At 38.7% G+C, this 26,932-nt stretch overlaps 1 protein-coding gene across 1 annotated transcript; it reads left to right on the top strand.

Annotated features, from left to right (window-relative positions):
* The first annotated feature begins 2,667 nt into the window (after positions 1-2,667).
* On the top strand, positions 2,668-26,737 carry LHX8 (LIM homeobox 8). The gene is made up of 9 exons (XM_004482916.4): positions 2,668-3,019; positions 4,987-5,073; positions 5,480-5,641; positions 9,291-9,412; positions 11,421-11,641; positions 12,166-12,269; positions 17,083-17,178; positions 22,737-22,920; positions 25,972-26,737. Exons 1-9 carry the CDS (start codon positions 2,939-2,941, stop codon positions 26,046-26,048), a joined length of 1,134 nt encoding a protein of 377 aa, XP_004482973.2. The 5' UTR covers positions 2,668-2,938; the 3' UTR covers positions 26,049-26,737.
* Positions 26,738-26,932: the final 195 nt, after the last annotated feature.

Below are 26,932 nucleotides of genomic sequence, written 5' to 3'. Positions count from 1 at the left end.
AGGACCCAGACCCCTTTCCTGCACCACCGCCCACCCCTCCCCCCCATCTAAGCAGACCCACCCAACGCCTCCCAACCTCGGTCTTTCACAGCCCAGAACCGTACAAAGCCTCTCTGAACCTCTTTATCGGGGCTTGCAAAGTTTCTTGTGGTCCAGAGGTGTTGGTTGTGCCCTGGCTGAGCTTGTGGCCCTTCTAATGTTCATTTAAGAAGAGGTGGCCATCTAAAATTTCAATTTAATAAGTAGTAGCCGCCACTACGTGAACGATTCGTTTCCTTGCCCGCGGGCACGGTAGATGACGTGGTTTTCTGTTTTTCTGTCCTCGTTCGTCCAAAACTGGTCTTAATTGGAGTTTGGACTAAAAGACCTCATCACAAAGACAAAAATAGCCCTTCTGATTTTTCACCCAAGCATCTAACACAAGAAGAGGTATTTTGTAAAAAGCAGGCGAACCGTCCCTTTGCCCGAGCTGAGGAGGAAAGTGTGTAAAAGGTGTGACCCAAGCTCCAAAGAGCAGGGCCACTGCTCAGGGGCGACCCGGCTAAGCGCTCATCCCAGACGAGGGGTCAGGAGGTCTTTGGGCGAAGGACGGGCGGGGCACTCAGTCGGGACATTCATTACAAGTACTTGCTCTCCTCCCGCCTTCATACACCACCAAAGGCTCACACCGCAAGAAGAGACTCACCTCTGAGGGGCCTACAGGGCAAGGGTAGGTAAGCGCAATTACCCGGCGAGAAAGGTCCGCATCTCTCTGGCCGCCTGGATTAGAGGAGACTCCAGACCAGTCTTTGAGATCTTCTGCTAAGGGCCGACGACCATTTCTCTTCCCCAAGCTCAGAAACCTCTAAAAACAAATCATTTTCTCCACTTATACAAAGATAGGAGCTCTTAGGTCAAGATTAGTATTTTGAAAACCTGATTGAGAGCCGCCTGATTAGGCGAGGGTGGGTGGAAAGACTTCATAAACGCCTGCGCCAGAACCCTACTTCCCCAAAACAGCGCCTTCGCTCTCGATTTCCAGTGACCCGCGCGACTAATTCTAGCGGACTGCAGAAAAATAGTCCCCAGATTCACTTTTCAAACTGACCAAACTAAAACAAACCAAAACAACAACAACAAAAAACTGTAACTAAATCTCCGAACTGGACTTTTACTTTCATTCTACTTTCAATCCTGCTATATACATAGCCTGATGGGGGCAACGTTTTCCAAGACTCTTGTCTCTCCGTTCGGAAGAACCATCTCGAGACAGTTGCTATTTCATGGAAAATACATTATATGGATTTCCTCCCAAATACTGATTTTTGCGCTTGATGAAAAACACAAGTCTCTGTTCCCCACGCATAGGTTAGCTTTTTGAGAAGTCAGTCCACCCCTAGGCTTCAATCCTCTAATATAAAAGGGCACAGATTAATCATAGTGTCCCCCTTTTCCCCAACTCTGTAAATTTAAGCAGGATTCCCCAGAAAAGACAAGCAGGGTGATGGCTAATATTAAAGTATGCGCAGCGATGCCGAAAGAAAGACAATGGTGGTAACCAACTGCTTTAAGGACACTCGTGTTTATGGGAGGAAAATGCATTTGATGAAAAACTAAATTTGCAGTCATTACTTGCAGACCGCTCCACAATCACACCTCATCACAGGAAAGTCTACCTATCCCTGTCCACTGTCCCTTCGCTAGTGCTGCAGCTGACCACTCACTGCAAGCACTTTGGTCTTCCTTTTCTAGACAAATAAGGCAAGATATGTTTATATATATGTCTATTATTTTATCCTTCTAATTGAAGCAGCATCACATCATTTTTGTTGAAGGCCTTTAAGAAATAGAGACCCCCAGCTATTATACTACTTGTTTCAGAAGTTTCTGTTTTGTTTCTCAAAAAGGGAAAAATGGAAATAAGTCCTTTTTAAAATAGTCTCTTGCCAAATTCCCCTTCATACACTAAATAATGAAATAAAGACCACAGCATAAAGAAGCTATTTAAACAAACACATCCTCCAATCCTAATCGCAATTAAGGCTTGCTGAGTACCTCCCCAATGCCCACCAAAAACTTTCGACAGCAGCTGGCCACTTTTAGGGCTTAAATTTTGTCTAGGATGAGATGAAAGAGCAATACTCATTAGCAACATACTTTTGTCTTTCTTGTAGCCTTGATTTCAAATCTAGTCGCAAATCATAAGTTTGTGTGCTGCTCAGATGTTCCTTCTTTATCTTAATGAGAAAACTTTTCGCAAAGGGAGCACGAACCGCTAGATAAACCAGCACTCAGGCTGTCAGGGAGCAATTGCGATCTTTGGCTAGACAGAGCTGTGAGTTTCAGGAGAATGACTAAAATGTTCAAGTCACCCAGACCTCTGCTTTCCCTTCTGCTTGCTGCAGAAAGAGATGTGTAACCTGAATCTTTGTTTAGGTTTTGGTTGGGGGAGCGAGAGCTAGAAAGTCACGGCAAATGCAGAGAGCAGTTTGTTGGGTTTTTTTTTTAATCAAAAGTTAGCAAGCCATCCCCAAAGTTTTTTTTTCTTTAATACTAAACCTGGAATAAGTTGGCTTGTCCTGATAAAGATCTTAACTGGTAGAGAAGGCGGGTTTTCCTTAAGGAGGTGAGGCTATTCTTCCAGGAAAAGACTCTCCCCCACACCCCCTTCCCTCCTTTTAGGTAAGGTTCCACCCTCTGGAAAAGAAAACTTTTTTTTTTTCTTTTCCTGGAGGGAGAGACCTCGCTGAAGTTGGGAAGGAATCTTAACAGTCTATCAGAGAGTGGTCACGGCTTACAGCGGTCTCTTTGGACGAAGACTGACAAAGCATTCTTACCCTTAAGGGAGTCAGCTTTTATTAGTGCTTTGGGCGGGAGACGGGGTGTGGGAGAGATCGGCAGTCACCGACAGCCTCTGACCCTCTGGAGTTGGTATGTGATAAGCAGCCCTAGCAGTGCCATGTATTGGAAGAGCGATCAGATGTTTGTGTGCAAACTAGAAGAAAAGGACGTGCCGGAGCTGGCGGTTCCCCCTGAGAAGGTGAGCGAGCTGACGCCTGGCGAGACCAGCTGAGTAGCAGTTTCTTTGAAACGCGAGCTGTTTGGGGTTCCAAACCAGATTCAGAGATTGCCTGTAACAGCTTCAGCTTCAGACCTGGCATTTTGTTGTTGTTGTTGCTACGTAGGAGCCTTAGTTAGCAATCATTTCCCCCTCCCCCCAAGCTCACCTAACTCGAGGCATGGAGGCTGTAATTTGGGAGACGAAACCTCGAGCCTAAGACGCTTTCGGGTCCATGTGAGTCGTGCTTTTGTTCTGTTTACCGCGGTGGTCGTGGTGGTCCGGCAGAGCGGGTGGGGAGGACCGGGCAGCTGCCGACCGGGCCAAACCCAGCCGCAGCACTCAGCGTCCGGCCACCGGCGACGCGTGCGGGCCACAGGGAAGCCTCCTTCCGCGGGGCGCTTAGCGCTGTCTCGCGGTCCGCGGCCAAGGAGAGACAGTGGGAGACTCGATTCCCTGAAGGCCTCGGGGGTCCCAGGAGGACCATTTTACTTAAAATGCCAAGAGAAGCAACTCCCAGGACGCACAACCTGACGCATTGTTCATCTGAGTCAATGGGGGAAACTGACAAGCTCTTCCCACTCTGGAGGGTGTCTCCCTTTCTAAATTTGAATACTACCTACGGTACGTCTGGGGTTCTCCGCGGGACCCACACCCTACGTGGCTGAGGTGTTTGCTCCCGCGCCGAGCGAAAGCCGGGCTTCTCCACTTAACCTCCCTTTGTGTCTGTCAGGACGCGGCCTCCGTGCAGCTGCGCTGAGTACAGCGTGGGAAGCACACGCCGTCAAAGGGTCCTGGAGAGCCCCGGGTTCCGACCGGGATTGCCTGGATGCCGGCGGGAGGGAAAGAAAGAGGCGGAGAGTCAGAAATACAGATTTGTGGCCCGCTCGAGTGCGGGGACTTTGCATCTCATCCAAGCTACAGTTCTCGTAAACGAAAGCAGAAAAAGCCCAGAAAGGCTGAGCATTCATTTAAGAATAAAACACCGGCAAAGGCTTGGAAACACTTGAGTAACGCGCGTTGTTGCTTTAAAAATTTTGACTAAGGTTGGTTGAGGGTTTTTTTTTTAATAGCACAAATTAAATTCAGCTGGATATTTTCCATTATTCGACCCGCATTTTGCGCTGGTTAAAAATAATCCTTTAGTAGCTCAAATGTTGACTTACTGAGCAATAAGTGGCAATTTACACCTAAAGAAACGGGTGTAAATCACTCGCGGCTCTAATTGCTGTAAGTTTACGAAAGAGCTGCTGGCTCGGTTTAATCTGAAGCATTTTCATTCAAATTGTCATTGGAACAAACACCAGGCTCCTTAAATCCCGCTGTAATTAGCTTTCAAGTGTCCTATTAAACCTCTTCACCTTTTGGGCTATCCAATTCAAAAAGCCCCCTTTTAAAAATATATGTGTCTTGCTCTTTTAATTGAGGTTATTAAAGAAATCAAGTTTCTTCCTCCGTCTCCTCCTCCATCCTCTTTTCTTCTTTCCCACTCCACCTCCCCCCGCACCTCCTTTAGCCGGGTGATCCCCGCTCTGCGGTGATTGACGTCTAGAAAGAAAAAGCTTTGTGCCGGGATGATTGTTATTAACTTGTTACCCCCGGCGGGGGGCGGGGAACGGGCGTGCTCCGGTGAGCACTGGAGGCCGAGAGTCCCGGGAGCGCCGCTGCGCGCCGGGCGAGCCCTCGGCGCTGGGGTGGCCGCCGTGCTGCGCGCTCGGGGCGTGCCGCCGGGCTTCGCCGGCTCGCGGGCAGGGGAGGGAGTCTGCGCGCTCGCCCGCCCGCGGCGCCCGAGCTCAGGCGCCCAGACGGCTGCACGCGCGGTCCGGCCCGCGGACGCCTTCATTAGCACGCCTCACGTGCCGAGAGTCCGAGGCTCGAGCCGCTGGCCCTCGTCCTAAACTTCTAGTCTCTGTTTCTCCCCCCCCTCCTCCCCTCATCCCATCCCGCAGTGCCCAGGACTCATGTCGGAGGAGTGCGGGCGGACTGCAGCCCTGGCGGCCGGGAGAACTCGGAAAGGCGCCGGTGAAGGGGGGCTGGTGAGTGGGTCGAACCCGGGCAGCTGGCGAGACTTGCCGTGGGGAGGCGGCGCAGGACGCGGGGCGCCTGGCCCGGGGCTCCTTCCCGGGCCGGACTGGACCCTCGGGGAGCGGGTAGAGGGAGGGCCTGGGGCGGGGCTGACTAAGAAGCTTAGCCGGAGGAGACGACGGGCTAGGCAGGGCCGGGAGGCACAGACGCCCTCGAGGTCAGGGGTCGGCAGCCTTGGAGAGTGCGTGGCCAGACCTTGGACCCGGGGGTCCGGCGGGAAGTGAGACTTTCCTGTGCCAGGGGCTGGCCCCGGGGAAGGGGAAGAGAAAGAGGGGGTGGGGTGGTAGTGGCGGTGGGATGCAAAAGGAGAGGAGGGGTCTAGAACCTCCTGTGACCGCACCTTGCGGCTTCCTGCAGGTGAGCCCGGAGGGAGCGGGAGACGAGGACTCCTGCTCCTCCTCCGCCCCGCTGTCCCCATCGTCGTCGCCCAGGTCCATGGCCTCGGGCTCAGGCTGCCCCCCTGGCAAATGTGTTTGCAACAGCTGCGGCCTGGAGATCGTGGACAAGTATCTTCTGAAGGTAGGGCGGGGCCACCGGCGCGAGGCCCAAGGCGAGTGGGGATGCGGTGGGAGCTCTGGAGAAAGAGAAAAGTTAATTTTTTCCCTAGTTCCCACTCAAGTTATTGCTTGAGGTTTTAGGCTTTCTCAGAAAATCGGCCCAGTAAAAAGCAACCCAGGCGGTGGGGAAGAGTGTCAGAAGAAATCTCAGAATCTCCCATGTTGTTGCAAAACAGCTTGTATGTGACACAACTTGGTCTAGAAGTGCCGAGTCCCCGGGTGCATGTGCTGAAGTCAGTCACCGACTTGGAAGGAAATGGAAGTGGAGAAGTCCCTTTCCCCTTCTGAATCAGGGGCCTGCCTGAACATTTTTTACCGAGTCTCGGATTATTTCTTCCTTAAAATCTTTGTTTTCCGTAATTGACTGCCCTGTAACCCCCAAATAACACCCACGATCCTGCATGCTTATAAGAATTTCAGTTCGGTATGGTATGTCAACCAGTTACCGTTCGACGTGTCCCCTTTGGTGAGAACCACTGTAAAGTGCCTTAATGGATGTTCTCTGGACAATTTTTTTTTCAACCCGGTTTTTTTTTATGGTTACCTGAGGCTTTTCTAAGGTACAAGTTTTATAGGACTTTAATAACCATTTTCAGCACTTTCATGGTCCTATTAAGGCCCAATGTTGTATTTTATGTCACCTCCAGTGCTTGGAGAAAAAAACAATGATGTGTAAAGTTAGATTAAAAAAAAAAAGCCTGGGGTGAAGTGCTTTAAGTGGTGGTTTGAGACTTGGCTGTCTGTCTTAATTTGTTTTACTTTCCCTTTAAAATATTGTGGAGAATTTTGGCATAAAAATTTTGGCAGCTCACAGTTATACTTGTCACAGAGGCAGGATCATGTCTTTATGTGCCTGAATCCTAATATCTTGGTCTTTCAACTCCAGTACGTTTTTTCAAAACCACTATTTAAAATAATGGTATCTCCTACATTGATTTAATAGTAAACCAGTTCACTTTTTATTTCTCCCCCTTGTTTTTCAAAGGATTGATTATGAAGATTATAAATTTAAAATGCAAGTTGAGAGGTTTCTTTAAGTTTCTACCTCAAGGTACAAAGCTTATTCATCTGCAAAATGGGAATGATACCCTATAGAGACAACCCAGATAAAGCACAGAAAGTATTTTTGGTGAAAAGATTAAAAATGACTAAATTAATCTTATTGGGTGGGTGATTGTTAAAGTTGGCAAATTAACGTTGCTTTCTCTTTAAATCTGTGTCAAGATTCCTGTTTTATGTATCTAGATCTAAGCCTTTGAGATATTTCAAAAATCATCTTTTGGGTGAAAGCTAACCTCTCATTTTCAATGAGCTCTCCCAATGATTAGCAGAATCCTTAAGAATGATTCTAAATGGCTCTATGTAGGTTTTAGCACTTCCCAGCAAAGAAAATACAGAAAAAAGATTATGATCAAGTGACTCTTAATCCATCTCTGAGATAGATAAAAGAGTTTCTAACATTTATCTTTTATATATTAAACTATTTTTAGGTCTCATAATACATATCTATTTGTACTATATAAAATATGAGTTATATAAAGCTGTCCTTTGTCATACGACTGAAGTATTCACTTTGAGCCCTTCAGTTTTATTGCACTACTTATAAATATTAGTGTATTAGTTCTAACTCAAGTTGGCATTTAATGATTGCCTAAGGACTCTGAGGTGTCGTGTATGTGTGTGTGTTGTTGTTGTTTGTTTGGCATTTTGAGTTCTTATTCTTTCAGATAAGTTTGAATTCAACTTGAGTCACTGGAAAAAAATATTATTAGATGTAGTATAGATATTGTATTTGAGGATGTTGTAGTTTATATAGAAAAACACCATCTGGGTAAAATGGAGAGAGAATGGAATGTGTGAGAGGAGTAAGATGGATCTAATACTTTAGTGCCATGTTGTTTTGGTGGTTTTTCTGGCTTGGTTCTAGATATGTAGGTATTTACAGATTGGATCAATACCAGTCATTGAAGCTTCTATTTTCTAGAATCTTCTTTCTTCACTTTACTTTCTTCTCTGGCAAAGAAGTGGAAGGCTAAGGACCTTTTTTATTTTTATTTTTATTTTTGGTAAAGTATACTTTGAGGAAAGTGTTGGGGCTGGCTTAGCAATTTTTTTAAAAAAGAAAAGCCTAGATAAAATTGAAATACAGAAGGCCCTAAGGAAGCCTGTACTTCTAAACTGCATCATAATCAGGCCATTTAAGAAAAAGTAGAATGAAAATACACCTTTATTTCTAGGACAGTATTTCACCATTGTCAATGGTTTTCTATTCTGGTTTCTTTGAATTTTTTTTTTTTTTTTTTTTGGTCTGTTGCCTTTCCATATTTTTTATATAGTGAGCATATAGTTCTTTGGTAGCAAGACAAAAACTTAAAAAATTTCATCAGAAATAATACTGTTATGAATGTTTTCGGAAGAGGCACATAATTGTAAATAGAAGCCAGTGAAACTTCTTTCTTTTAGCTTCTGTCAGTATCCTTTCTATTTCATATCACTGAAAAACTTGTGAACAATAGTTTTAATCTAATGGAATTAGTAGACAGCTTTTATTCTAAAATAGTATAACAGAAGTCATGTTTCACAATCACTTTCCTTCTTTAGGCATTAGATAATTTGAAAGATATAACTGGTGGTTTTGAATCATTGCTGTACTTTTAATTGAGCATAAATCTCCTTCTTGGTGTCCATTAAACTTTTGAAGTCTGTGTTTTGGGCAAGTTCAATCCAATATTTATCTTCATTCTCAAAGGCTAAGTTATGATGCTTATAGTATGATAGCAACAAAGTGAGGGCAATTATGGTTTGTTCCCTGAATTGACTGTATTTAATATTCCTATAGAAAGTGTAACTGTACCTGTGCTTTATCAAACACCATTTTATCCTTAATTCCTTGAAGTATAAATGGAAAACAGTACTTGGGTGTCTTTTGAGAACTATTTATAATCACATTAATATTTTCTCCAGTAATCAGATCATTACGTAGGTTTACCAATACTTTACTCCTTGATTCTATTGTTCTGTACAGCAGTTTTATGTTAGAAGGGAGCCAGGGCTTCAGCTATATCATCGTTTAAATCTACTTAAGCAATTTCTGTTTTATGAGGGAAATGGATTGCATGGCTTCTATATAAGGGTAAGTATTTATCTTGAAAAGTTCCTTTTTTTACCTTTGTCTTTAACCGGCCCACAGTTTATAATTGTTTGACCAGCTGGTTGAGAATTCACTTCCTTAGCTACCTGGTTCCTTGATGGGAAGAATTTGGTGAAAGAAAGGAAAAAGCCTATATTTAGATTTTAAAATGATTAGAATTTACCCTGTGTTCTTAGAGGTTCAATTTAAGCGGGGGAAAAAATCTAACTTCCTTCAAAGGAATAAAACAATTTTAAACACCAAGAGTGGAATACACCAGTGTGATTTTGTGGTTGAGATCTGAAAGAGAATATATCCAGATGAACATTTATGTAAGGAACACCTTTTGGGTGACAATATTCCCAGAATGTGTTAAAAAAGGAAAGGACCAGCTTTTTAAATTGCCTAAAGCACAAAGCCAGTGAATGCAATTCCTAAGTGTGATATTAGAATGGCTCTCCCCTGCCCTCTTCCTTCCCAGGTGAATGACCTGTGCTGGCATGTCCGCTGTCTCTCCTGCAGTGTCTGTAGAACCTCCTTAGGAAGGCACACCAGCTGTTACATCAAAGACAAAGACATTTTCTGCAAACTTGATTATTTCAGGTATACTATTAAATGTTTTCTTAGTAAACTAGATACCCCAAGGAATTATTATATATTTCCCCGTTTCATTTATTGAAGCCTAGTTTTTCTTATATAACGGGTTTCAAAATGAGAATGCTTTGATATTTCTATTTATTCATATTCATCAAAACAAATAAAACAAGCATGTTTACCTTCTTTAGGAATTAGCTATTTAAAACTAATTTTAAATGAAATTTTTGCTTTGGGGGTGAAAGTTTTAGTTATTAAAAACTGGGAACCTACTTTGCAGTGCCTAGGTACAAAATAGGAAGTACATGGCAAAGTCCCTTATTCAGGTGTAAGTAGTAACATAAATAAAATCACTTAGGGGAAAATCAAGGTTTTGATAGGCTTTTACCGATTTATAATATAGAATAATCCCTAGTAAAATGCCTATAAAATGCCAGCAGTTTGGAGACTATGGCAAATTATATTAATCAGCAGGACATACTATTCCAGTATCAAAAATATGCCAAGTCTAACTATTCTGCCTGAAAATCCTTCGTTTTTTTTGGCTGTTCTTTGATCTTTATTTTGTGAGGTTATATTAGGATAAGATTTTAAATACAGTGATTTCTCTGTGTGTTCTCTGGCAGTTATTTAAATGTGAAGCTTCTGCTAGAATTAAGTTTAATTCTTTGTGGACAGCTGTCTAGAAATTGAAATCATTCTTAAGCATGATTCTTAAAATTACCATATTTTTCTTTATTTGAACTTCTAAGTGAAGAAAAAATGTTCATTTTGAAACTTAGAAATTAGGACATAATAAAGTTTGTGATATTAATTATGTTGTTTATATTCCATTTTAAAAAGTAATTTCAGAGAGTTTAGTGATTGATTTGAATAAAATTACCAGGTAATTTAAAGTGTTTCATGAAACACAGAGTCCTTTATTTTATAAAGTCACAGAATTTTATAATTACTTAAACTGTGTATTCCTCATGAAGTTTACTTTCCCATTTCTTCTACAATAGTAGCAATTTGCCTCCTCTCTCTCACTTAAGATATGCTAATATTATTTTTAATGGTTATTTAAAGCCCTTTGAAAGGTCTAGTTTTAAAGATTTATTGAAAGTTTAGATTTTAGGATTTTTAAAGTTGTTTCATATTTTATTCTGAAATTTATTTTTAGTGTTCAGTTTTTCACAGTAATTAACAGCAAAACAAACAACTGACAATAACCCTAAAATGTATTGAAGACTCGACACAGCCACATGTACTAATCTCTGTTGATCTGGATATGCCAGGCCCTGTCTGAGTCATGACAAAGAGTGTCCAGTCACTCTGAGAAACAAGAAATATTTACATATAGCTTTGGCATTTTCTTAAGATTAACCTGCATTTTAATGTCCAGATATGTCTCTGGAAGTTTTAGATAATATATCCCCTCCTGTTGTGGATAACAATGCAATAAATAGCTTTTCTAACCAAAGGGAACATTTCTGAGCTTTCCTTTCTCATCTGTTAGAGTCAAGAAAGAAAAAGTGTTACTCATTTTTGATAATATCAGTTTTAAATGTTTAAATGCTTTAACTTTTAAGAAAAGATATTTAAAGCATTTAAAAATTATTACAACATGGTTTGAGAAGTTATAAAAGTTTATCTTCAGTTGGTAAATTTCTGCTCTTATTGCTTCTCCATCTGGGTATGTATATCTTGAATCTCTTGGTAAATTTATAAATACAATGTTATTTGTCAAAACCAGGGAAGTATTGAAACGCATATTCCATTTATTTTAAAAGACAAAGATCAAATCTTCCCTTAGAGTAAAAATAAGGTTTTGTTTTTATAAAGAAAGTTTGAATTGTGACTCTCATTTCTATAGTTGTTTACCATATTGATTTCAGAAAAATTGATTCCTGTTTCATTTCCAAGTATATAAACACTTAAATTAATCCATGAGTAAAATAATGTTAGTTTATCTTAACTGATGAATGTCTCACCAAGTGTTGAAAAGCTCCTCCTTCTGCCCTTCTGTTTACTATAGAAGGTATGGAACTCGCTGCTCTCGATGTGGGAGGCACATCCATTCTACTGACTGGGTCCGGAGGGCCAAGGGGAATGTCTATCACTTGGCATGCTTTGCCTGCTTTTCCTGCAAAAGGCAACTTTCCACAGGAGAGGAGTTTGCTTTGGTGGAAGAGAAAGTCCTTTGCAGAGTGCATTATGACTGCATGCTGGATAATTTAAAAAGAGAAGTGGAAAATGGTAAATATATATTTAAAGTACCTTTGAATCTTTTGGGACAGTAAATACAGGATAAAAACTATTTCTCCTAAGATCATCTTAATACATTATATTTTTTCAAACACAATTGTGCAGAAATTCGTTAAGTACTTCACTGTTAGTGATGATCCCTATCCATTTATTTACATGGAAAGCGGTGGTGTGTGTATTTGCTTTGTGCCATATTCTCAGACAGCAGCCTTAGATTAGGGTTCTCCTTTTCTTTATGTAGCCAGTGGTTTCCCTGTATTTGCCTTCCTAAGAATAGGTCCCTAGATGTTACCCTTCTAACTTTTTTGTACTTTTGACTACATATGCAAGCCTATAAATGGTATCTTGTTTCCAATGTCTATTTGTAGTTTGTTTTAAAATGTAACTCATGGTGTTTGTAAACTAGAAGATATGTACCATTTCACACCACGCCCAGAGATGCAAGAAATCTGTTACTGCATGACAGGCAGACCTATTTAGATTATCAACATGTAAGGTGTGTTTTTTAACTACAGGTAATGGGATTAGTGTGGAAGGTGCCCTCCTCACAGAGCAAGATGTTAATCATCCAAAACCGGCAAAAAGAGCTCGAACCAGCTTTACAGCAGATCAGCTCCAGGTAGACATGACAATGAATTTATGATCTTGGAAGTCCCTCCCCACCAAAAATTCTGTAGCAATCTCCATGCTGCCTAAAAACATTTTTATGTTTTCAAAAAGATTAGCCTGTGCTTTTTGTGAAAACTAACTTGACAAGTGTATAAAAACATACTGGTTGCCCTAAAATGTTTATCAATATTTTCAGAGTCATGATTTGAGCTAGTCATTCAAGCTATGTTTCCCTGGGGTCTATTGGTATCAACATCAAAGTAGAAACAAAATGTTGATCAGTCTTGACTTCCTGATAATATCAGTTTAACCCAGGCATTTATATCACTACATATAATTACAATAGGAGACAAAATAGTTTAAGACCCTTAACAGAAAGAGATATACTGTATGTGGTCTATGAGGCACTAATGTGTTGGTCTTTTTAACAAACCGCAATCAGCCTTCTCATGGACAAGATTGTATGTTTTCTGAGTAGGAAAGAATTGAATATGCCTCAGCGTAAACAGGAACCTACTGGTTGGCTCCAATCAAGTAGACCTCTTGCTTTTTAGAGTATAGAGGGAGTAATTCTATAATTTGATGTTAAAGGTTGATTGTGTCCCCTGAAGAGGGAGGGATTATTTTCAGTATAGCTGTCCTAAAATATAACTATGACTGTCATAAATTTGATTCATATAAATTGTCAAGAAAATAATTACTCCTTGCTTTATTTTTAAGTCTACACATATAATGATTCTTTTTGACATTTTTTCAGATAATGAAATCACGTTTTCTAAAAGATTAATGTGGCTGAGATATTTGTTTTATGTTAAGGTAAAGTAACATTCATTGAGTCCCCTACCATGTACCAAGTACAGCTGGGTGTTTTATATACCATATCCAGTTTAGCTCAGACTTTAAAGGACATTTATGCAATGTTAACAAACCAATCAAATTAATGTTTTGAAAACCCACATGTAGTCATCAAGTACTGCCTGGATTTAAGATGAATACAATAAACATATTTCAAGATGGAATTTTTATTTTGACAATGATTAGGAAAGAATCTCTGATGTGACACAAATATTTCAAAAAGAATTTAATGGCAAAAGCAATTTAGTATTATAATCTAGATCCATCTGAAAAAATTCCAATTAGGTGATCATTTTGGATTTCTTAATTTAGGCATAAACACATGATTAATAAGTAGTAAAATAATGATAAAGTAATTTAAAGAAATTTCTCTGTTTGAACCTTGTTTTTCTGAATGCCTCATAGAGTTATACTGAAGGTAACACAACATCCTAAGTTAGGAGATTTGAGTGTATGCAGGAGACCTGGCAAATATCCAATATTTAAAACAGAATCCCAAATGTAAATATATTGTTTTAAAAATGGGCTGTTTACATGAATTGTTGGCTATAATTTTCAAAATTACAAGGTTGATAACTTTAGTGTAAAAATTATCAAAATGATAATTGTAAATTTTAAAACTACGTAAATACATAAGCTCATACAGGAAGAAAATTATAGATGCTAATTAAATAAATGAGAATAATATTTGCTAAGGTCCTATGCCAACTCCTATGCCAGGTATTTTATCTACATCATCTCCTTTAACTCTTGCAACAATTGTGTGAGGTATAGGTAGCCTTATCGAAGAAGTGCAAGAACTCTGTCTCAAGGCTTGCCACCCAGGGAATGGCAGAGAAAAGATCTGGACCCAAACCTCTGGTCTTTTAATTTTGCTTTGTCTGCCCAGGAGACAGTCAGTGGAACTGCACCTTAACAAATCTCCGCTTAATGTATGCAGCAGCAAAAACAAAAAGTAAGACTCTGGTCTTGTAGATAGCCTTATGGTTTTAAATTACAAATGTTCATAAAATATTTAAGCCATACATTATTGTAGTAAAATGTGTTCTAAATCCTGAGTTTTAGAAAATATATATCAGAATCATAGTTTTAACAAATGAGAGCAGAAGTGATATACTTTCAAAACATGTCCTCATTTCTTCAATATTTCTTAGCATCTATCTTATGCCGGGGATAGCTGAAACAAATGAGATATGATTCTTCTCTACAAGAACATTTTTCTGATTCAGAAATCTGGGATAGCTGTAGGTTTTTAAAAACATGAATAATGTTTTCAGGTAATGGACCCTCATCGTCAAGTTGTCCTACCTTCTAGAAAAAAACAGTATGTTCAAGTAGTGCTTGAATTCAAAATAATAGAATCTTATAGGTGACCAGTGAGCCAAAACATTTCCTTAAGAACCTGCTTTGTACAGAGGAGAGTTAAAGTGCCAGGAATAAACCAGAGAATTTCCCTAAATTCTTATGGGTATTAATCTTACGGGTATAAAAAATAGTTTGACTCACAGGATATGGTGGAAGAAATAATTCAAATGTTGTCCCCTGTTTGCAGAAATGATGTTTAGAAAGTTCCTGCCAATATTATGGCTTGCTTATTGTAGTTGGAAGCACTTGCTTGATATTATTAGTGTTAAATATGCCATGATTAGCACCTATTTTAATCTACTCTCAGAGTGACTTGGTCAGCTGCTACTATGCAGACTCCTGGTAGTTATGTAGACCTCCTGGCATGAAGGTGATGAGTGTCCACAGAGGCTCACACCTTGACCGTGTGAGAGGAGGTTTGTGTTTCTCCAGCATTAGTGCCTGGAGAATAGTGAAACTAAGTAGAAGTGAAGGGGGTTTATTAAATGTGATTTGGTTCGATTATTAAACTTGTGACTTTGAAATGCATTTGTGAAAAGCAAATGCTGTTTTTGCTTCATAAATTATCAATAATGACCTTACAAGCAAATTGCCAAAGATCTCTTAACTTTTCTCTTTGAAAGATTAAAAAATAATAATTTTTTTACATTTTTCCTGTTTGGGTTCTTTCATCTTCAACTACAAATAAACACCTCTGTTTGTAAAGGAAGATACTAAAATAACACATAGGTAGTAGGAAAGGTAAACTGAAGCAAGATTTTTGGCCTTTTTGCCAATTCTGCCCATTTCTTTTTTTAAAGATTTCTTTATTTCTCTCCCCTTCCCCCCGGCACCAGGAATCTGTGTTTCTTTTTGTTGCGTCATCTTGTTGTGTCAGCTTTCTGGGTGTGCGGTGCCATTCTTGGGCAGGCTGCACTTTCTTTCACACTGGGCGGCTCTCCTTACGAGGAGCACTCCTGTGTCCCTACACACAGGGACATCAGCACTGTGCGTGGGCCAGCTCCACACGGGTCAAGGAGGCCCGGGGTTTGAACCATGAACCTCCTATGTGGTAGGCAAATGCCCTAACCACTGGGCCAAGTCCTCTTCTCAATTCTGCCTGTTTCTAACCAGAAATCCTTATGCTGTTTACAGTGAGTGTATAGATATGGTACAGCTAGAAAGGACGCCAGGAACACTTTATTCTAGAAGAGTAACTATATTAATTGGAGAGAACTGAACTGAAAAAATTATGTAATATGCAAACCTAATAAGGTTTCCCAGGACAAAACTAGTCTTTTTCTCCACATGGTGTTCACACTTTTCTCACATTGTCAAGGTCCGTTCTGTCTAAACTCTTAGGTGCATAATGGGGTTAATTCCTGGGGATATGAAGAAATAACACATTTCCCTTGTCCTCAAAGAACTCACATTCTGTGATGGAGAACCAGACTTGCAAATGAATTACTCAGCTACTCTGTGACCAGTGCAGTGGCAAAAGATGGCATTATATGAGGAACATAGTGGAGAATGCAGTTAGTTTTGCCCGATAGAAAGGGTGGAGAGGCCATCAGTTTTTAAGGCCTTTGGATAGGTTAGTTACCCCTATCCCATGCCTGTGGACAAGCAGTTGTATTGGATGCCCAGCTCTGCTTTCTTCATTTTTTATGATGTGTTATTCACATTTTATATTACTTCCCCTGATTGATTGACACTCAAGTAATACAAGTCAAGTATCCTATTTTATATCGTAATGATTTCCTTTTCTGAGAGAGTCCAAAGCCCTTGACTTGTGCTTTTATTCTGGTACTCCCTCCCTCTTGCAACCCCTTTTGCCTTGTATTTTAGGTAGTTATTGGTATGGCTCTTCCACCCCCCACTCCCCAGAAAGGAAGGACAGGGGCAGTTTTTTAATGTGTCACTCTCTCATAGCACTTAGCATAATGGTTCCAGTGCAGATTCACATCAGAATCACCTGAGAGCCCATCAGAATCACCTGAGAGCTTTTTCAGTATATAAATTTTTGAACCCCAGAAAAGTTTACTCAATAGGCTGATGGGTGTCTTTTTTTAAGAACTCAGATATTCCTTTCCAAACAGCAGGTACTCAAAATAAATAATGACAGAATCATGATAAAATGGATTCTGTCTCTTGAGCTGTGTACTATTTGCAGACCAATAAAAATTATATTAAGAACTTTGAACCTGGTCAGCTCAGTAGAGATTGGAGATGAATGTGAGTAGAAAATTAAGTTTTCTAATGCTAGCATTTTTTCACAAAAATGAAAAAAATAATAATCGGGATAAACCTTTGTAAGTATTTCATTTGTGGGTTTTAATAATGGAAGAAATAAAAAGGTGAGCTTATTTTTAATTGCATAATTGAGAAACAAGCTTTTATGTTGAAATGGATTATTTTTTAAAGATCTCAGCATAGCACCTTGAGTGTAAGTGCACAAAACATGCATTCTTTATCATTTCTACATCTCTGTATTGATTTTCAAGTGATAAACAAGTAATAAAACAAGTATCCCATTTTTCTTGTACATGTCTTATCTCTCCCATTATCAAAACGCAGACTAAGTTTATTTTTGGCTATTTACTACCTACATTTCTTAAAAACAGGTTATGCAAGCACAGTTTGCTCAGGACAACAACCCAGATGCACAGACCCTTCAGAAACTGGCAGAAAGGACAGGCTTGAGCAGACGTGTGATACAGGTGATTATTTTAAAGATTAACCAACAGAGATAGTAATCATTCAAATTTTAGATCTTTGTGAGTGTGGATTGTTTTTCTTTGTGAAGAAATATCAAAAAACTTTGCTTCCCATTTTAGGTTTCTTTACACTCTACATCAGTTTTTTAAAACTTGATAAATAGCCTGGTTGGGCTGGGCTGACAGTTATCAAATGATTCTTTGCACATGATACTTCATAAAACGTTCACAGCAACCCTAAGATCTTCAGGCTAATAAAGACAACTGTGATTGCAACCCAGATCTGTTTTTGGAGTTCTGGAGTCAGTGCTTTTTTCACTTTTCTATGATTGAGTGTGTATGTGTGTGTGTGTGTGTGAAGGGGATGTTGATTGCCATCATAAAAGATCCAGATTCAGGGAATGGTGTGAACAAAGCCCAAGAGGGATGAGTTCGAGAAGATTTATTGGAATGTGGGGTTTATGTTTGGAAGTGGTGGAAAATGAAATGGTAGAAGCCAAACTTGGGGAAGCCTATGAACGCAGTGCTTTCTTTAGCAGGAAAAAGCCATGATAAGTGATTTTAGGAAGAAAGGACTAGTGACAGTACATAGAAATAATTAAGAGTTGGGAGAGGCTAGATAGAGGTAGACAGATCAGTCAGATGCCCAGGCAAGTAGTGATTTTAGAAAGAGACTTAGCTAGAGTAATGGTCCAGGAATTCATTCCAGAAGCATTTTGATTGCACATTGATGACAGGTGCTGGATGTTACAGAGACAAGAAAAGGACTTGGAAACTAAAATTAGGAAGCAGAGGGGAGTAAAAAATGACTCTTAAAATTTAAGTCAGAGTATCCATGGGAATCGTACGACTGGAAGAAATGTTAAAGTCAAAATGGAAAAACTGGTTTGATAGTTGGGAGGGGGTTGAACTCTTAGTTCTGCTGTTGATGCAGTAATAGTGACAGTTGGACATGTAAACAGTATTTGAAAGGATGAATGGTACTCAAGCAAAGAGATTTAAAGCTGTGAAAATGAATGTGATTCTTTAGAAATAAATCGGAGAGTAAAAGGTGAAAATGGGCTTTAGGGAGAGAGCAGGTAAGAAGTGCTGTTTGAATGGGACATAGTAGCAGAATCAAGGGATGAATCTGATGTGGAAGCATCATAGATGCCAAAGAAGGGAAGTGGTTTCAAGAAGATGATGCAAAGAAGAGAGTGTCCTGCAGTATCTCTGAAGACCTAGAGTCCCAGAGGTTTGCAGTGTTACAAGGCTCTCTAAGGAGGCAAGTCCCACCGCCTCAACGATTTTCAGATGTCCAGCATATTGTGTTTGTTTCAAAATGTCAAATTTTAAAAAGGGATTGACAGGCTAATACTTCCAAAAGTGTGTTTCCTTTAAAGAAAGGTCACCAAGATTGTGAAGGATCTAGAAAGCATGTGTTAATATGAAAATTACCAGGGCTGTTTATCTGGAGATAAGAAGTTTAGGAGATGTTAAGGAAGGGATGATACATACAGAATAGGTATCTTAAAATACCTGTGAAGGGTTGTCCTGCAGAAAGCAGAATCAGTGCTCTGGAAAAGAATGTAGGAAAAGGTAGATTTCACTAAGGATCAAGAACTTTCTTGGTGTGAAAGGATAGAAAAATGGCATGGGCTACCATTGGAGCAAGTGAGTTTTCTGTATCTAGAAGTGAAGCTTCCTCTATCTCAAACTGTAAATATTTCTTTGTTGTGGTAGTTCTGAATATCTATATAGCTTTTCACAGTATTCCAGCAAAATTAATTACTTTGATCTCAAAATAACCTTTCCGCCTCAAACTCCTTCCTAGTGTTTGGGCATTTTCAATACATTTGATTACTAAGCCTTAATTCTAACTATGTAAACAAATTATCCAAAGATGAGGGAGGAAGTATGAGCTCACACATGGAGACAGTCTTACCTTTACTAGTTACAAGTATGATTAGTGAGACATAAATAACAAATCATCATTGTACCAAAATCAAAGGATAAAGATGGTGATAGCACTGCATCCAGATGCAATCACTATTCACCTACCCTCTCAGGTATGTGAATTATGAGCTGTATATCTCACAGAAATAGAAATAGAATAAATGTATACTGCTATTTTTTTTCAGTCAGTATACTAGAAATACACTTCCATGTTAGATCTACATAATTTTTATGAGACATACATTGAGCATAGCACAATTTATTTCATTTCTAATTTTTTACTTTTATAAACAGTGCTGCAAAACTAAATGTTGTATGTATATACTTGTTCACTTGTTTCCTTAGGATAAATTCCTAGAAGTGGGATCTCGGAATCAAAAAATAAAACGATTTTTTTAGGGCTTTTAATTATTGCAAAAATTTTCTTCCAGAAAGTTCCTAACGATTCGTTCTGGCAGTAGCTGCACACGAGAATTTTCTTTTCCCCAAATGACGCAAATTCTGAATGTAATATCATTCTGTGGCCCTTCCCAATTTGGTTGTTAGAAAATAAAATCTTATTGTTTCCATTTTTGTTTCTTTCATTATCCATGAATTCGAACAGGTTTGTTTATTTTGTAATTTTTTTTTGAAATATGGAAACTGGGGATTGAACCTGGAACCTCATAAGTGGGAAGCTGGTGCTCAAGTACTGAGCCAAATCGGCTCCCCTGAGTTGGTTTTTTGTTTGTTTGCTTGCTTGTTGTTTGTCTTTGTTTTTAGGATGCACCAGGAACTGAGCCCAGGACCTCCCATGTGGGAAGCAGGCACTCAACAGCTTGAGCCACATCCCTACCCTCTAATTTTTTAGAATTGCAGGTCATTAGCCCATTTTTCTCTTGGGTTTCTTCTTTGATCTCTATCTTACTGATTTTTATTATGAATGTTTAATCCTGCCTATCATTGTGAACTTTCATGGTTTATCAATTTCTTTTTAATTTTATTTTTTCCATGTAGAACTTTTATATTTTTATATATTCAGATCTCTCAATCTTTTCTTTGCTAGTTTTGGCCTTTGTCATATTCTCTACAATATCAGTATTAACATTTGTTTCCTTAAACATTTATGATTTTAATTACTTATACCTAAATTTTAATCTATCTGGAATTGACTTTTGGTTGCATGTGAGGTAGGGATTTATCTATTTTTTCCTCCTAAATGAGTAGCCCATTTTCCCTAAATCATATATTAAACCATTCTTTCCAATAATTTTCCCCTTCATTGTTTTTGTACCCTAAATTCTTATATTTGGCTCTTTTAGTTTTCTAAGAGATTCAGTTTATGAATTAGTCTTTCCTTTAGCAAAATAGTCTATTTTCACCTTATAGTTTATGATTTAGAACTCAGAAAGCAAGGGCCTAATTTTCTGTTTGTTGCTCAGATGAAATTTTAACCCTTGTCTGAGGTTTGCAAAGCAGACAGAGAAAATTTTAAGTCAGTATGGAAATTAAACTATAATGTGGACCATTGACCATGTGGTACAGCAGTGCTCAGAGATGTATTCACCAAGTGCAATGCATGTCCCATGATGATGGAGGAGGTGGTTGTTATGGGAGGAGTGGGGTGAGGGGGATGAGGGGTATATGGGGACCTCATATTTTTTTAATGTAACATTTAAAAAAATAACGACAAAAAAAAAATAAAATTGAAAATGAAAAAAAAAATAATAGAAAGGACTTCTAACTAATTTCTGAAGGTAAATAGCCCTCATGTCAAAATTTTTTTCTGGTGTCTGGAATCATCAGCTGTATTTTGCTGCTGTGCAGATTATATGACGCCCCGTGTTTGCAAGCCTCTCTCCTTGATTACCTGTAGATGATCTTGCCAAGGAGCTATTTGAATTAGTATTAAGGAAATTATTCTGCTGTTCATCATGCCTTTGTTAAATTTATTTCCAAAGTTGTGGGACTCTTTTTTTTTTTCCTTTCATTCTTTTTCTTTTCAGTCAAAAGATGGGACCGTATATTTGCTTGTTTTTACAACTGACTATGTTCATGCCAACATATAATTTATTGGAGACAAAAAATACTTTGAAGAAATCCTGGAAACCATAGTGCCATGTATATTAGAGTCTAAGTAGTCCTCTGGGACATATATCTCCTGGGCACAGTGGAAAAGGCAGGTAGTGCCTACAGGTCTCCCTTACAAACTGAAGAATTGTGAGCTTATGAGCTTGGTTAGATGGGGCTGGTGGCAGCAGTGGCACCTATTGCTAATAGAGCCTTTGTGCAAAAATGTGGCTGGAGACTGAGTTGTGGTCTTTTTATATGTATGCACGAGTATTGTTAACTCCCTAGAGCATGGAGAAGGCTGTGACTTGAAACATTCAGCCACTTGCTTTTAGTCCTTTAGTTTTAATCCCTGGAGTTTATACTTTGACAACCTTCTATTTTTGAGTCCCATGGGGCAGGGTGAATCTTTGAAATCAGGCCAGCTTATTCCCATGAATTCTCTCCAGCTTCCTTCTGTTGCACTTTAATCATCCCTTATACCCTTTTTTTTGTCTTTATTTTTTTTAATGTTACATTCGAAAAATATGAGGTCCCCATATATCCTCCACCCTCCTCACCCCACTTCTCCCATAACAACAACCCTTTTGACATCAGTAACTACCCACCAGCCATGTGGACAAAGACTTATGTCCCTGACCTTACCCTGCCTTCTCCTGTGATTCCGAAGTTTTCTTTTTCCCTTAAAATTTTTATCCCTCCACTTCTCATGACAGAATTTTTTTTTGAATGATAGGAAACAAATGCTATATTATTTTATGATATGATAATAGTCCTGTTTTATCTGATGGCAGGGAATTCAGTAAACACAGGCAGGTTAATTATGGAAGCGTGATTAGGCTAGCCTTAGCCTGATCTGGATGTAACCTCCAGTTTGCCTTCAATTTGCTTCCTTTATTTCTGTGATAGCTCTTGATATAGGTGGTTAGCTCTTTACATTTTGTGAACGGTTTCACCAGAGGATGTGTTTGGATTTTACTCTACTTAAATACTACCGTTATTTTCTTTTTATGGGCTTGACCGTAACATACTTCTTGGGGAATAAACTATGTATTCTCTTAGAGAAATTGAAGTTAGCAGGTTAAAAACATATGTGGAATAATTGAATTGAGGTATGTAGGAAGCTTTAAGTTCTCCATATGGATTTTAGTCATTTGTACAAGGATTTGAAGTAAGTCCAGCAGGTGTTTAAGAATACATTTAGTAGTTTTGTTTTGTTTTGAAATTCTGATTACAGGTATTTTTCTGTTTTCCTTTTTGTCCCAAATGCCAGTAGTAAACCATGGAGACTTTTCTGAAATTCTTGGGCTCTTTTTAAATTGAAAGATGCTAGTTTAGCATATACTTGGCTTTAAGAAAATGCCAAAGACTTATTATTTGAGCAAAGAAAATGATCATTGTGATTTGGGCTAAAATGTTTCCCTTCCGTCTACAAAACTTTTTAAAAAGCCTATTTAGATAGATGCTATGCTTATACTAAAGAATAATTAAGGCTGCATGTCATTTTTAGACTGGCTTGGTAAATGCACTCAGAAGCTGATGTGTGACATAGCTGCCTTGCTCTTCTCCCCTCTCAGGTGTGGTTTCAGAATTGTAGAGCACGCCACAAGAAACATGTCAGTCCTAACCACTCCTCCTCTGCCCCGGTCACAGCAGTCCCACCCTCCAGACTGTCTCCACCCATGTTAGAAGAAATGGCTTATTCTGCCTACGTGCCCCAAGATGGGACGATGTTAACTGCGCTACATAGTTATATGGATGGTAGGTAGCCCAAGCAACCAATAACTAATAACTTCTAATATTGGATTATTAATGGGATTCATATTTTGAAATATTACCTCAGTAGTAACTGAAAACTGTGGTGGTGGTAGTGGGGTATAGTAGGGAGCAGAACTATCCAAATGTTTTTACTTCTGTGACTGCTTTTAAGGGACAAGTTTAATATCCATTTTACAACCAAATACAAATATTGATAATGATTACTTTCAGTGCTTGATTTTTGCTTTACTATTTTTTACTTTTCATCTAATAATAATTAATTTTCCTATAGTCAGAGGAAATATTTACTTCACATTCAGATTTTTTATATTGGATTTTACTGAGTTTTGTTAAAAATTTTTTTATTGAAACCAAAACATACATACAGAAATTTGCACATGCAGTAGTATACAGCTTGATGAATTAGTAAAATGAATATATCCATGTAAATACTACCCAGATGAAGTAGAACATAATTAGCACCCCACGGACCTCTCTTATGTCCCCTCCCAATCCTTATCCTTTTCCTCCAAAGTAACATTGTTCTGACTTCTAAAACAGTATTTTAATTTTGCCTGTTGTGGAGTGTTATATAATTGAATCATACAAAAAGAATTTTTGTGCTTTTCACTTTCAATTATATTGCCAGAATCATCTGTGTTGTTGCAAGAATCAATGGTTTGTTTGTTTTCATTGCTTATATAAAATTCCATTGGAGGAATATACCACAGTGCATCCATTTTATGAGTGATGGACATTTGCATTATTTCCTCTTTGGGCTTTATGAATGTGCTGCTGTGAACATTGCACATGCTTTTTGGTACAAATTAATTCACACTTCTATTTATTGAGCACTTCAGAAAGGAATATAGGGTTATAGGGTAAGCATATGCTCACATTTAATAGATAAGGCCAAACATTTTCCACAGGGATTGAATCAGTTTACACTCATATACCACCAGTATATGAGAGTTCAAGGTGCTATCCTTGTCAATACTTGGTATGGTCTGACATCTTAATTTTAGCCAAGCTGATGGGTATGTAGAGGTATCTCATAGTTAAATTTGCTTTTCCCTATTGACTGATGAGATTGAGATTTTTTTTTCTCCACTAGGCATTTGTAGATCCTCTTTTGTGAAGAGCCTATTCATGTCTTTTGTCTGTTGGCGTATTGGCTTCTCTAACATGCCTAGGGCATACTTTACCTACCATTCTTTAATCTGGATATTTTCTTTTGACTTATTTTCTAGTTCACTAATTCTCTCTACATTTAATCTGCTGTTAAACTCATCCAGTGAGTTCTTTTTTTTTTAAGACTATTTATTTATTTCTCCCCCTCCCTCCATTGTCTGCTCTCCATGTCCATTCACTGTGTATTCTTCTGTGTCTGCTTGTATTCTCATTAGGTAGCTCCAGGAACTGATCCTGGGACCTTCCAGAATGGGAGAGAGGTGGTCATTCTCTTGTGCCACCTCAGCTCCCCATCTGCTGAGTCTCTTATTCTCTCTCCTCTGTGTCTCTTTTTGTTGTGTCATCTTGCTGTGCCAGCTCTCCATGTGGGCCAGCAGTCCTGCGTGGGGCATTACTCCTGCACAGGGCAGCACTCTGCGCAGGCCAGCTCGCCACATGGGCCAGCTTGCCTTCACCAGGATGCCCTGGGCATTTAACCCTGGACCTACTATATGGTAGATGGGAGCCCAATTGCTTGAGCCACATCCGCTTCCCCCAGTAAGTTCTTAATTTCAGTTATTATAGTTTTCAGTTTTACAATGTCCATTTCATTCTTTTTTATGGGTTCTTGGTCTATGCTGAACTGAAATTATTTATCTTTTCACTTAGGCCTTAGTTATTGGTATATTATTTGTAGTTTTACTAAAGTTCATGTCGGATGATAGCTCTAGTATCTGCATCTCTTGTAGGTCTGTTTTGTTTTCTTTGTCTTTTTTCTCTTGGTTTATAGTCAAGGCATTTCTTATTTGGTTGTTTTTTTTAAAATTGCATTTCAGGTGTTGGGCATAGGAAAGTTAAAATAATTTGAGGCTCTGGATGATATCATCTGCCAGTGAGGATTAAATTTTGCTTCTGGCAGAAAGTTAGGATAGGGGAAGATCAGCTTAATGTAGTCGGGCATGAGTCCTCATGAGGACTAGACTATTTCTGATTCACAACTCCTTGGACTTTGCCCTTTAGGGTCCCAAACAAAAGCTTGAAGGTGTTTTTATCAAGGCTTCTCCCTCTTCAGTGAACCCTGATTTTTAAAATTTTGTTTCCCACAACCCAGTCAAATCTAACTCCTGAAATCTTTTCTCAACTTCTCAGCCTCTCAGGCATTCATTTGTCTTTTAAAGTTGACATTCATCTTGTGGGAGAAAAGTAGCCTTGTTTTCTTTCCATTCTCTTCTGGGACTTGACTACAAGTTTTCACTACATTGGTGTCTTCCTGATGTCTTCAACCAATTTTTAAAAATTTTGTCCAGTGTTTCTAGTTCTCAGAGAGAGAGTTGTTTTGAAGTAACATAGCCCTTCAGAAAGTGTAAACTTATTTTGACTCTGGTTAAATAAAAAAATAAGTGCCTGTACCATTACCCCTAATTACTTAAATTAGCATTAATATTGTGTGTTTTCATATGAAAGATTGTAATGTTGCCTGAGTCAGTGTATTTTGATGGTATGTTTATGGAGGAGGCAGTTAAGCACTAATGAATGGGAATTATGGGGTTCATCCAATGATACTTTCATGTCAAAGCTAGGAACATCTCTGCAGACAAAGTTCATGTTTCTTTCTAGCTACAGGGTAAAGTGCAGTGAATAGGTTCTGGATGGAGGACATTAAAGCTTGTGATCCTAAATAAAGACTTGGGAGTAAAATTATTCCTGGATTCTCATTTAATCCTACTTTCACTATGCTGAATAAATTAATGCTTCTGCTGCACAGCTTGGTGTACTTAGCTATAATGAGTAATGAAAGCACATGGCCTTGTTCGTTTTGTTTGTTTATAAATCAGTTTTATTCACCCTACTAAGCTGATCTGAAAATTTCTTTCTGTTTTGTAGCTCATTCACCAACAACCCTTGGACTCCAGCCCTTGTTACCCCATTCAATGACACAACTGCCAATAAGTCATACTTAATTCCTTTTTTCAGGGATAGAAGTGATTAAGGATATAAACTTGTCATTTATTATGTGTAAAATATGATTGAAAGGATATTAATGTTAATTTTTTATTTAACACCCAAAGCATTTCCAACATCATTTTGCTGCCCAGGTATGTATCTATAGTTGGCCTGCAAGACACTTTTATCGATTCTTCATTTTTTGTAAAATGTATGTTTACAAGAAAAAAAACAAAACTTTTTTTTTGTATTGTCTGGAAATAGTTCACTTTAGTGTGTATCTGTTAATTTATTTGTCATCTAAAGAGCACTTTGCCTAAAAGAAAGGACTGACAAGTGTGCAAAATGTTTACAATTTTTTTGTGAAATTGTAGTTTATCTTTAGTTTGTATCCGTAAGTTATTGCTATAAAATATTACCTGTATTTTTTGTTATATACAACTTTATACTTTGAAGCTTGTATCTGTGAATTTGCAACTGAAATTTATTTTGCCAATGTTTTCTGAATGAACTGAATAAAGCTTTTGTTGTAGCATGCCATGCAAACACATTTTTGTGTTTGTGGTTGATACATTATGGCTGTAAATAACACTATAGTTTAATAAACCCGCCATTCTAAGTTTATTAAACATTTTCCATTCTTGTGAAAGTTCAAACCAATTTGTCCCTTTTTGGGGTTTTCATCAGTAAGCTGACTTTTAGTCTCTTTAAAATATAACACTCTTAATAATAAAAATTCACTTTGTTTTGAGCCGTTGTGAGTACATTTTAATAGGAAACTTATTTGTAGATGATTGCACTTGATCAACAAAAGAACATATAAAAACGTCTAATTTAGCAAATAATATTTTTGGACTCACTAATGAAATTGATGTGGGAAAAATGGCAGAACACTTTTCCA

This window comes from Dasypus novemcinctus, chromosome 9, assembly GCF_030445035.2.
Source record: "Dasypus novemcinctus isolate mDasNov1 chromosome 9, mDasNov1.1.hap2, whole genome shotgun sequence".
Lineage (NCBI taxonomy): Eukaryota > Metazoa > Chordata > Mammalia > Cingulata > Dasypodidae > Dasypus > Dasypus novemcinctus.
Note: the sequence above shows the minus strand (reverse complement) of the source record. Positions and strands in the feature narration are given on the sequence as shown.

Coding starts and splice junctions, on each gene's coding strand:
- LHX8 (XM_004482916.4), top strand. CDS start 2,939: ATGTATTGGAAGAGCGATCAGATGTTTGTGTGCAAACTAGAAGAAAAG. Junction 5,074..5,479: donor GCGCCGGTGAAGGGGGGCTG/GTGAGTGGGTCG, acceptor GGCTTCCTGCAG/GTGAGCCCGGAGGGAGCGGG. Junction 9,413..11,420: donor TGCAAACTTGATTATTTCAG/GTATACTATTAA, acceptor TGTTTACTATAG/AAGGTATGGAACTCGCTGCT.